The sequence below is a fragment of the Mustela lutreola genome, chromosome 2 (genome assembly GCF_030435805.1).
Source record: "Mustela lutreola isolate mMusLut2 chromosome 2, mMusLut2.pri, whole genome shotgun sequence".
Taxonomy (NCBI): Eukaryota; Metazoa; Chordata; class Mammalia; order Carnivora; family Mustelidae; genus Mustela; species Mustela lutreola.
In genome coordinates this window covers 116564428-116576891 of record NC_081291.1, presented here as the reverse complement: position 1 = coordinate 116576891, position 12464 = coordinate 116564428, and the positions used below count along the sequence as shown (strand labels likewise).

The following is a 12464-nucleotide window of genomic DNA, read 5'->3' as shown; positions in this document are numbered from 1 at the left end:
AGAAGGTAGGCTCAGGAGCTGGAGTGTTCGGTATTGTGTCCGGTAAGACAGCAACAGAGGTGTTCAGACAGAAGAATGATTCTGTTCCTGTTTTAGGATGTTTGCTCTGGCACATGATTAGAATACATACTGAGTTGGCAGTTCCAACTCTCCTTGTCAGAAAGGATGTGGGCTGAGCCAGGACCACAGCAGTAAGAGTGAAGCGAGGAGGACGGACACACGAGGAGGAGCTGAGTTGGTAGGACATCAGACTGATTGAAATGGAGAAGAGGCAGAGAGGACTCCATAATGCCTCAAGCCTAGACGACAGAGAGAAAGCATCTTCGTCATATCATTCAAAGCACCTCTTGGGCCAAAAAAGGAGCACCTGTCAGAATTTGAACTGTACCGGGTCCTAGCAGTTCCACATCCAGGAATTTAACCTGTAGATATGCTACCAGACAAAGATGTCTGTCCCAGGGTATTCTCCCAGCTTTGTTTTGGTATTATGAGATCAGGAACAACCTAAATGCCCATCAACAGGGGACTAGTGAGGTTAATTGTAGTATATTCACAAAAAGAAAACTAAGTAGCTTCCCAAAAGAGGGAGTCAACTTCGTATATCCTGACATGGCGCAGTCGCCATAGAAACAGCAGGGCTGAAGAGTGAACAAACAAGTCGCATTGGTTAGAGGATACTACGAGATATCTACAAGAAGAAAAAAAGGGACATGCTTTAACTTTTCAAAATGCTGAAGTATTTATGAATGAAATGATTCCATGTCTGGGATGTGCATCAAAATAATAGGATGGGGGTTTTGTGGCTAGGGACAGAAATCAAATAAGACTGGCCATTGGATTGGTAATTGTTGAAGTTGGGTGATATGGGTATGTGGAGGAGGATTTCATACCATTTATTCTATTTCCATATGTGTCTGAAATTTTCCATTTAAAAAATGTGGGGAAAGGGTCTCAGCCCTCCATTCGTTCTCTCCCTTCAAACCCTCCATTCCAGCTAAGCTTGAAACATGTTAGTTCGTGTCTTTATAGTGCTCTTCCCTCTCTCTTGGGCAATCTCTGCCTGAAAAATTGCTACTCTTTTGTAACCATCCAGGGCAATCGTCACCTTCTCTGAGAAGCCTTCTCCAGTCCCACAGCTCCTTCTCTGTGCTTAGGGTTCCCTGTGGAGTGTCTGCATTCCTGTTATTACAAATATTGGGTCATTATCCTCCCCCCCCCCACCCAGTCAAGAGTAAACATCTCCAGAAATGAGACCACGTCTCATCTATCTTTTGTCTGTCCCAGCTGTGCTGGGACTTATAATTGGCATTTAACAGATGTTTATTAAATTAATTCATTAAATTAATGGGTCAGGTCTAGCGAGGAAATGGTTAGTTGTTTGGATGGATGCATGTCGATTTTGAGAAGTCAGAGGAACATAGGAGGAAAAAAAGTAAATGAAAAACTAATCTTATTGAGCCTGTGTCAGGAATGTGCTAGGGTAGGGCACAGTAGTGGACAAGAAGGCTTCTACTCTCAAGGACTTGACTTGCCCTTTGGCTGGGGGACAGCATGGAAAGAGTTACCATTTTAAAGTAGAATAGGCGCCCTGGGGGAAAATAGATACAGCAAAGCTTATTCAACTCCAGAAAAGCAAGTATTATGAACCTACTCATGAGGGCGAGGCTGACCTGGTGTTCGGATGAAGGCTGTCTGTGAGCACTGCTGAAAGCTGCATCTGTGAGTGCCGAACAGGGCACAAACCCCCATCTGCCCCTCCTGAGTCCCTGCTCCTTCCTCTGCGCAGTAGTGCCTCCCAACAAGCAGGTGAAAATCCAGACCTCCAACCGAATTGGGATCTGGAGATTATCTGTCTAGAGCAGACAGTCAGAACAAGGGGAGGGGACATGGCTTCCTAGATAGACCATGAAACTTCGGAAAGGAAGAGTAGCTGACAGAGGCCACACACCAGAGCCTATTTTCTCACCCTATGCTACCTTCTTGAGAGAGAGGACTGAGATCAGAAGACTGGTATGGAAATCGTGGAACCAGAGAACAAGATGGCGCACTTAGGGATGTCAGTGAGTGGAAGGAGTGTCCCAAGAGCCCAAGAAGCAATGTTAGAAAAGGAAACCATGTGCAGGGTCAGAGTCCACGGGAAAATGCACCAAGCAGACCTGAGGGTATGGGCTTCCACCAACCTGAAGGGGGTAACAGACCTCTGACAGAGCTCTTTTGGAAGATGCAAGCCTGATTTCCTACAGGCTCAGTCAGTACTTGCTGCCTGACCTGCCTCACTCCTTGGGATTCCCGTTCTGATTCCTCCAGCTCAATTTGTCTGCTTGGGGAAGAAGCCTTGGACTGTGCGCCCCACTTCCATCCCACCTCCACACTGATCTGTCTACCAGACCCAGCACCTGTGGCGCTCATTCTAACCAGCTGGTGCACCACCTGGCATCTTCAGCAGCCTCTGTTGAGCCCATTCATTTACAGCATATGCCCAGGCAGCCTGATGAAGGACAACTGTAACCCCCGACCAAGGACACATGCTGGACTGAGAAGCAGGTAGTTGCCTGTGGCTCGAGGAAGTGGGAGGGAAGAAAAGGCAAAAGGTTGCAATGAGAGTAGACTAGCCAGGCACTCAGCGAGACTCTTTGTCAATAGCACTCAGGCTCCTTTTATGGCTGGATCGGATCAGCAGAGAGCAATCGAAAGGAGTAGCTTGAGGACCACAGGATTTAGCTTCCCTACCCCATTCCAGCCACAACTGATTGGAATGGGATGGACACCTTCCCCAAGAAGAGGATCAAAGCGCTGCTTTCTCTCCCTGGATTTTGGAATTGGGCCACCTAGTGATTGAACAGCTGGGGACACAGTAATACCAAGATCTCAGTGGTCCACAGCTGCCCTGTGAGGGAGCCACGCTGAGTCAGAGAGACTCAAGGTAGAGCATAGGGTCAGTTGAGGCCCATCTCTTTTGCTCAAGGCTCTGGGCTGCCCTGACCCCAACGCTTCCTGAAAGCTGATGGTTGAGCTCTTGGGTTTCTACAAATCCTCTCTCTAGTAACATTTGCATTCGTATGAGAAGATTTCTGTTACTGGCATTCAAAATCTTCTTGGCTAAGCTAGGTTTTGCAGGACTGAGAGCACCAGGCAGGGGTCCAAGGATAAGAGGTTCCAAGTTTAGGGTTTGTTAAGTGTATTGCTGTCTAACTCCAAGTGGAGGTGACTCCCTTGAGTCCTGAAGGTGAACCCACTGCATTCTGTCCAGCAGACACTGACTACTTGCTCTGTGCCTCGTGCTATGCCAGGTGCTAGGGCAACAAATACGCCACAACCGCTCTTGGCAGTGCTCAGTCTCAGAAGAGGTACAGACACGGAAACAGAATACAATGCAGCCTAATACAAGCAGTGAGGATACACATACAAAGTCAGTGGCAGAAGGGAGTTGTGGAAAGCAAGAGGGGACTTTGAGCCACAGCTTGGAGTCATCCAGGAATGCCGGAGGGACCTGGAGGATTTTAGCCAAGGTGCTCAAATGGGGGAAGTGGAGGACAGCAAGATCTCCTTGCCTTCGGGTCGGGTGGTTTTGGTGAAGAATGGTGTCAGGACCATCCGGAAGGTTCTAGAGAGGAGTGAAAAAAAAAAAAAAAAAGAGCCAATCTCTCTCTTTTCCTGGGGAGCCGAGGAGATGGGTAGTGGGTCTGCAGAGAGAATGGAAACAATAATAAAGAAGTGCTGGGCGGAAGGCTAAGGCAGAGAAGGGGGTGCGACTCTGTGGAAATGGGCGATGGCTGGGAGTGGAGGGTGCTTTTGAACTGCACATGGTTCCACAGGGCTCAGAAGATTCCGGGAGGTGTTCATCCCACTATGTCCTGGGCACAGACGACATTGTAGGTGCCACATGAGGCTCCGGGCCCTACCTTTTGTGGAGCTTCTTTTTTTTTTTTAAAGATTTTATTTATTTATTTGACAGAGAGAGATCACAAGTAGGCAGAGAGACAGGCAGAGAGAGAGAGGGGGAAGCAGGCTTCCTGCCGAGCAGAGAGCCCGATGCGGGACTCGATCCCAGGACCCTGAGATCATGACCTGAGCCGAAGGCAGCGGCTTAACCCACTGAGCCACCCAGGCGCCCCCCTTTTGTGGAGCTTCTAATGGAGATGACAGACATTAATCAAATACTCTCACAAATAAATATAAGGGGGAAAAAAGCTCAGTAGGAGATAATTGATGAAGATGGGAGGGAGGTGGGTAGACTGCAGTTTAATGGCATCTCGGATTTGGGATTCAGAAAGAGATTCTGACAAAGAAGACAGAGGAGAGGCAAGGATAGCAAGAAACCGGGAAGTTCAGGGGCCTCAGGAGAACCTGCGAAGGGAGTGGCCACACCTGCCTTCACTTCACCAGGTCGCTGTCAGGTGAGACTCATTGAAATTCATCTCCACCCAGTGAGCAAATTTCATGCCTTCCTTTACTCATTCATTCGTTCATCCGTTTGTCCAACCATCCGCCCATTCCCCAGTGAGCCGGGTACCATGCTAGGAGACACTAAGGAAGAAGCCGAGAGACCTCCCTGGCCAAAGGAGTTCATAAATGATAGCTATGCTACTCCAACATTTTCTTGCTGTAGGTTTGGCCCCCGCCTACCAGGTGAGGGGAAGTGGCGCGCTAGTCAAAACACGGGACGAGGGGTGCTTGGGTGGCTCAGTCAAAGGTCTGCCTTTGATTTGGGTCATGATCCCAGGGTCCTGGGACTGAGTCCTGCATGGGGCTCTCTGCTCAGCAGGGAGTCTGCTTCCGCCTCTGCTTCTGCTCCTTCCCCCAGCTCGTGCTCTCTCTCTCGGTCTCTCTCCCCAAATAAAGAAATACAATCTTAAAAAAAAAAAAATACAGGAGCAGTAAAACTCTAAAAAGAAATAAGGGCCTACCGGCACACTGATCTCTCTATGCACAATGGCTGGAGAAATGTGGGAAGAGGGACAGGCAGGCGCATCTCTGAGTCTCAATCCTTCTCAAGCTCATTCTCCATGTGATACACAGAGACATACGTACAAGATGTACCACACAGGAAGGCATAGAGTTCTCCAGTTTATCACATAAAGACTCCCATTTCTTTTAAAAGGGCTCTTCTCAGGGAAAGCAGCAGGAAAACAGTCACTTGGATGAGGAGGAGGTTATGGGCCTGTGACACTCCGGAATCTGGGGAATCTTATAGTAGTGGCCACAGCTATGGGATGGGTGGTGCCACTCCTTTGGCTCTGTGCCTGCGCTACATCCGGCCCCGGGGATGGTCCACCCTTGGTTCTGGCCTCTCTGGCCTTGGCCCTCCAGGGCCTCTTGACTTAGCTGCTGCCGTCACTCCAGACTCACTGAGCATACCTACTCCTGGGGCAGCCCAAGAATTTTTCCAACTGGAGCACACTGGTGTAGGATCTGATTCACGTTAGTGACACAGGTTACTCAGCATCATTCCAAAAGGTGAACATTCATGACCTCCTACAGGTGGATGGCAGATAGCATGTGTTCATTTCCCATTTCCATATTCTCTTAATTTCCTTCAAATAACATGAATTGTGTCAGTAACAAGGACAAACATTTCCGAAGGACTGCTCAAAATGAGGGTTGCCTGGAAAGTGACCCTTCTTCATCTCAAGTGAAAACCAAGCTTTTTTTCTCCTGCCTCTCGCTCCCTCCATGGTCACTGTGAGTGAGCCTGTCCTACCACTTCAGCTACCTTCCCCTGCCCCTTCGCTTACTGTCTAGTCCCAGCAGCTGCCCCCCACCCCCCGTGCTGTCCCTCTGTCCCCCCTTCCTCCACACACCAACCCACTTTAGAGCAGGTGGGGTGTAGCTTTCCTGCCTTCCCAGAGCGAACAGCTCAAGAGACAGGTTGTTGTTGAGGATGAGAAACTCTCTTATTGCATCTTAGATCAGCCATATCAAAATAAATAAAAACATATTCACATTTACCAAACCACTCACGGATGTGGTCCCCATGGGATTTCAAAGAACCCTTCACAGACTTGTCCCCCAAACCCACACAATAACCCTGTGAGGTAGGTCAGGCTCCATTCCTTCCTACGTATAAGGACCTGGAGGAGTTTGGCACAGGGAGTGTGGGGTCGAGTCCAAAGTGAGGTCTCCAGCCAGTCCTTCCCTTTCGGATGCTCTCCGCGCTGAGCAGAGCTGCCCCAGTGACTGGCAGCAGAGCTGACAGACCAGGACAAACAAGGCCCCAGGACGCAGCCAGACAAGGCGCTAGGCTGTGGGGAGCCTGGCTATTTCTGACTTGCCCTACTTAGGGGCTCCATTCCCAGGACCGTTCCATAATCCAAGGTCGCCTGACATTTTGCAATGTGACATCCATGGGATGTTGCTGGAAAAACACCTGCTTATTCATACTGGTTTGTGCCTTGAGGAAGAGGTGAGGTGATGCTTTAAAAAAGACTACAGTTGTAGCTTGCTTGATGTTACTGGTGCCCCTGTGTCCCAATAATGGTTACATCAGCAGCTCGGGGCAGAGGATAGGCTGGAAGACCGTCTCGATGTTTTCCATCAGCACAAGATCATACCGACACAACTCGGGCCTGAGGATGTGAGACAGAATATCCTCATCAGTCAAGTAGTAAACACATCCCATTCTTGGAAAAGAAGTCACATTCTGTCCTTAGGATCTAACATCGTGGAGCAATTATTCCTAACGTGATAGGAGAAAGCTTATGGTAAATATCAGTGACAATAAGAAAGCAGGATGTAAGATGTTATTTGCCACCTAACTTCATCCAGGTTTGATTTTTTTAAAGATTTTATTGATTTATTTTTATTTAGGCTTAAAGCAATAATAGGAGATTAGAAGAAAAATAACCCAAACTATTCATATTTGTTGCCTCTGAATAATGACAAGATGGTGATATCATTCTGTTTCTTAACACCTTCGTACTTTCCAGGTTTTATAAAATCAGTGTGTATTCTTTTTTTTTCTTAAAGATTTTATTTATTTATTTGACAGAGAGAAATCACAAGTAGATGGAGAGGCAGGCAGAGAGAGAGAGAGAGGGAAGCAGGCTCTCTGCCGAGCAGAGAGCCCGATGCGGGACCCGATCCCAGGACCCTGAGATCATGACCTGAGCCGAAGGCAGCGGCTTAAACCACTGAGCCACCCAGGCACCCCCAGTGTGTATTCTTTTGATGATCAGGAAAAAAAAGTATTAAGGAATCCCACGGTTTTAAGATGTAATGACTGTCCTCTTAGAAGAAAGTTGTATTATTAAATATTTCAGGGTACCCTAAACCTTTAGGAGAGAGGAACTCATAGCATAAACTACTAACTGCTCACAGCACTGTCCGCCCATAGACTGGGTGCTTGGACTGTATGTTGAAGTGGCATCAGTCACAGAGTGCCCATGCTGCCACAGCTTTGCTCTTTCTCCCCCAATTCAACTCTGTCCCCCTGCACGCGCGTGCACACACACGTGCACACAGTTGCTTATTTTTTCTGAACCCATTGAGAGAATAGGTTGCTTCTCCCTTAATACATCAATGTGTATTTCCCAAGAACAAGGTCACTCAAGTTCAACATCAAGATAGTACTTTCATACTACATCAATGGAATAAAACATTCTGGTTATTCTTTACCTTTTTTTTTATATGAGGCTCTTTTCCACAACAAAAATACTTGCAAGCAGTGTGGGTGGAGTGATTAGGGCAGAATTATGTAACCATAAGCATGTAACATGATTTCTTTGGATTATTGGGCCATTTATCTTTAAGTGCCTACTAGTAAAATTTTCTTCAATTATGGGGTTGCTGGTTTTTATCATGTCTATTTTTGGAAAACCCCTCCCCTTCTTCATTGTAATCTATGAAGACCTATTAAAACCTCAGACCCAGAGGACTGGACAGGAACTGGTAAGGTCTTTGGAAAACAAGGGCTTGTCACACCCTGCCAATGGCTCACCTCTCTGGATGGGCAAGTGACCTTAACTTCATGCGGAGAATCCTGAGCTTGTACTTGGGGCCTATTATAGATCCTGTAGAGAACACCAAGGAAACGGTCGCCACTTTATCCAAGTCTTGACTGAATCTTGCAAGCAGACTCACTTGGTGGTATTTCTGAAATACTGCAGGTTCACTGAAAGGAAGAGATAATATTTCTAAGTGGATATAGATTGCTAATGAAAGGAAGCAGTTTTGATGCCTACAAATCACACACAAGCAGGTAGCCACTTGACCCCCAAGTTCTGCTGGATTCCAGAGAACAGCATCAATGCAGCTTCTGGCCCCAAGAATAATGAGACACTGGGGCACCAGACAGGTGCACCCACGTGCCATACACCAGATAGCATTCTCATCTCTCAACACGTCTCCATTCCCCTGAAAGCTTCTTCGAGATAAGGATTAGTTATTTTACAGACAAGGAAACAGATGCCTGTACAGCTTAAATTCACCCAGGTCACACGGCTTACATGCACCTGTGCGAGGATTCAAGCTCACTTCTGAGTTTAAGGTTAGAGTCTTTCCATGAATCCACATTGCTAGATGTGTGTGTGTATTTCTAGCCCAGCTAGCTGCTAATAGAGAAGCTGTGCTTCAGCATCTGTTCTTCCAGTCCTGCCTCTCAAATAAGATAGCTAAATAATTTCCCAAGTATTTGATGTTTCCTACAGTTGGAATCTCACACTGAGCCTAGGGTAAACCCACGGGGGAGGTTCAGCTGGGTCAGGAGACCCTGGAGATCCTCCCGCCCTGCACTCAGAAATGGGAGGCTTGCTCTAGAAGTGAATCCTTAATTTGGAGGTGGGATTGGGGGTGGGGGAGGCACGTGTCACCCCAGCCCCACTAGAATCATGTGTAAGCCCTGTGGAGAGCAAACATGCCACATGTAAAACTAATCTGAAAGGTACCCAGATTTTGATTTTTAAAGATTTTTTTTTTTTTTAATTTGACAGACAGATCACAAGAAGGCAGAGAGAAAGAGGAGGAGGAGGCAGGCTCCCTGCTGAGCAGAGAGCCCGATGTGAGGCTTGATCCCAGGACCCTGGGATCATGACCTGAGCCGAAGGCAGAGGCTTTAACCACTGAGCCACCCAGGCGCCCCCCCCACCTTTTTTTTTAAGGTGTTGTTTTTTGTTTTGTTTTGTTTTGTTTTTAGATTTTGATTTTTAAATACCACCCTCACTAAAACCTCCTTCTTGCAGGAGAAATGGCTGATTCCAAGGCTCGGACAGGGAAAGTGCAAAGCGGACCTCCAACAACCTGTGTGCCAAAAAGGGAGGAAGGGCTCAAAGAATGGTGGAGATGTTCCAAAGGATCTAGAATCACTTCACACTCATCAGGAAGGCTACTATTTAAAAAGCCCACACAAACTGAAAATAAGAAGTGTTGACAAGGATGGGGCACCTGGGTGGCTCAGTCATTAAGCGTCTTCCGCTCAGGTCATGATCCCAGAGTTCTGGGATCGAGCCCCACATCAGGCTCCCTGCTCGGCAGGAAGCCTGCTTCTCTCTCTCCCACTCCCCTTGCTTGTGCTCTCTCTCACTCGCTGTCTCTCTGTCTCTCTCTCTCTCTCTCTCTCTCTGTCAAATAAATAAATCTAAAAAAAAAAAAAGAAGAAGAAGAAGAAGAAGTGTTGATGAGGACACGGAGAAGCTGGAACCCTTGTGCACTGTTGCTAGCATTTAAGGTGGTATGACCACAATGGCAAAGGATCTGGGGTCTCTTTGTAGAATTAAAAATAGAATTACCTCATGATCCAGCAATTCTACTTCTGGGTAGAAACTCCAAAGAATTGAAAGCAAGGTCTCAAAAAGATATTTGCACACCCATGTTCACAGCAGCAACATTCACAAGAGACAAGAGATGGAAGCAACCCAAATGTCCGTCAGTGGCTGAATGGATAAACCCCACGTGATATCAACACACAATGAAATATTAGCCGTAAAAAGGAAGGAAATTCACATGTTACCAGATGGATGAACCTCAAGGACATTATACTAGACACAATAAACCAATCACAAGAAGATAAATATTTTTGGACTCCATTTATATAAGGTATCTAGAGTAATCAAATTCACAGAAATAGAAAGTTGAATGGTAGTTAGGAGAAGCTGGAGGGAGAAGGAAAAGGGAATGTTCATCAATGGGAATGGAATTTCAGTTTGCACACTGAAAAGATTCTGGAGATTTATTTCACAATAACATGACTACTCTTAACACTACTGAGCTGTACACTTACAAATGATTAAAAAAATAAACTTTAGGGGCGCCTGGGTGGCTCAGTGGGTTAAGCCGCTGCCTTCAGCTCAGGTCATGATCTCAGGGTCCTGGGATCGAGTCCCGCATCGGGCTCTCTGCTCAGCAGGGAGCCTGCTTCCCTCTCTCTCTCTGCCTGCCTCTCTGTCTACTGTGATCTCTCTCTGTCAAATGAATAAATAAAATCTATAAAAAAAAAAAAATAAATAAACTTTATGTGTTTTCATAATGATAAAAAAATGCATTTAAAAAAGGGCACAGGCCCAATTTGAAGAGATTTCACTGGCTGGATCTGAGACAATTTAAATATCAAAATAAGTAGATGGTAGTACAATTTAAATATCAAAATAAGTAAATGATAGTAATTTAACATGAACATTAACAAAATAAAAATCCATGAGTTCATATTGATATGACCAAACAAATGGAGGAAATGAGAAAGCTTTTCCTAAATGACGAATTAGAAAAATCCGTCATTTGACAACCACAGTCGTAACAATTCAACCACAAAACCTCAAAAGTAGTGGGTAAAAGTTTGACCAGTAATGGAACATTTATTTACATGGTCTCACAGTACCTCCCTGCAATGTACTTACTAATACAAAGGAGAAACAGTAACTTGATAGTGAAGAAGCCTGTCAGCAACCCCCTTAATGAACTGATCCACGTTCATGGAATAAAGCAAAGCTGTGGGCCTCCTGAGAGGGCACGCTGAGCCAAACAGAGCATCACTTCTACACCCCTTTTGCAGGAGATGCGCGAACTGAATGTAATCACGAGGGAGCATCAGACAAGAACCCAGACTGAAGGCATTCTAAAAATAACTGACCGGTACGTGTCAAGGTCAAGGAAGGATGGAAGGTTGCAAGTGAGGACACAAGTGACAGGATGACCAACGGCAGCCAGTCGCCCTGAATTGGATCCCCCTCCGAGAACAGCTGTGCAACCACAAGCAGGTAGGGCCTCAGGAGAGGGTGAGGCCACCGGCAGATGGTGAAACCCAGTGGGACAGATGGAAGGCAGGAGAGGGGAAAACCCTCCTGTAGCTGAGAAGCCTGTCTATGAGTACAGGTGGAACCCTCTCTTCCACCTGGAGGGAAATCTGGAAATACCTGGGGCGGCACTACCCAAGGGACTGGGGTCATACCAGAATAAATGGAGTGAGAGCTGGTGACCTACGGGTTAGGACCCATAATAGGAGCCAGATGTTTGCTTCTGGTAGGATGTGCCCTAGTGATGGATACAATTAAAAGCAAAACTCAAAACCTTTTACATTGCACTGAGCGAAGGGGAAAGTGAAGATTATTGAGAAACCTTAAAAATTGGTGGAGGTAGAAATACTGAAATCACATCACCTTTTGGTGGCCTTTTGTGAAAGCTGGTAATGGGTTTTCTTTTTCATGGCTTTGCAGTGCAGTAGGAGAGGGAACAGAGCCACTCAAGGAGGGGAGTTGAATGGAAGAGTCCGCAGAGGGGTGAACTAAAAATGAATTCTAAGTAAACAACTCTCCTACTGTCTAGGGTGGGGGTGGGCAGAAACAATCTCTGTCAAAATCTCAGCTTCCTTCCCCTCTCCCAGAAACCGACTAACTGATTTAAAATCCATAGGGAAATTCAATAGACCCAGAACAGTCAAACAACTTTGAAAAGGACCAAACTTGGAGCACCTGGGTGGCTCAGTCAATTAAGTTCTGAGTCTTGATTTCACCTCAGGTCACAATGTCAGGGTCCTGAGATCAAGCCCCGCGGTGGGCTCCATGCCTGGAGTAGAGCCTGTTTAGGATTCTCTCTCTCCCTCTGCTGACCACCCCCACTACCCAGCATACGCTTCCTCTCTCTCTCTCTCTCTCTCTAAATAAAAAAGAAAGGAAAAAGACCAAATTTGGGAGATTCATACTTTCTGATTTTAAACTTTGTGGGAAAGCGTCAGTAATGCTATAGTGGGCTACATGACACTGTGGTACTTGCATTAGGATAAATACATAGATCAATGGAAGAAAATTCCGAGTCCAGAAATAAACTCTCTCACTGACTGTCAATTGATTTAGGCAAAGGTGTCAAGACATTCACAGAGAAAGAATAGGTTTTTCAACAAAGGGTACTGTGACAACTGGGTATCCACAGGCAAAGGAATGAAGTCAGACCCCCTACCTCATTCTATGGGCAAAAATGAACTCAAAATGGATAAGACCTAGATGTGAGACCTAAAACGATAAAGGACTTGTGTCCAGAGT

The 12464-nt window shown here is 46.3% G+C and overlaps 1 protein-coding gene across 1 annotated transcript in view; it reads right to left on the bottom strand.

Annotated features, from left to right (window-relative positions):
* Nucleotides 1-4428: 4428 nt before the first annotated feature.
* Nucleotides 4429-12464, bottom strand: part of LIPH (lipase H) — a 48687-nt gene continuing 40651 nt past the window's right edge. The window contains exons 9-10 of the mRNA XM_059163229.1: nt 7937-8110; nt 4429-6566 (exon numbers count right to left, since the gene is read on the bottom strand). Of these exons, the coding sequence (XP_059019212.1) occupies nt 6479-6566; nt 7937-8110 (262 nt within the window). The 3' untranslated portion in view covers nt 4429-6478. The remainder of the gene's footprint in view (nt 6567-7936; nt 8111-12464) is intronic.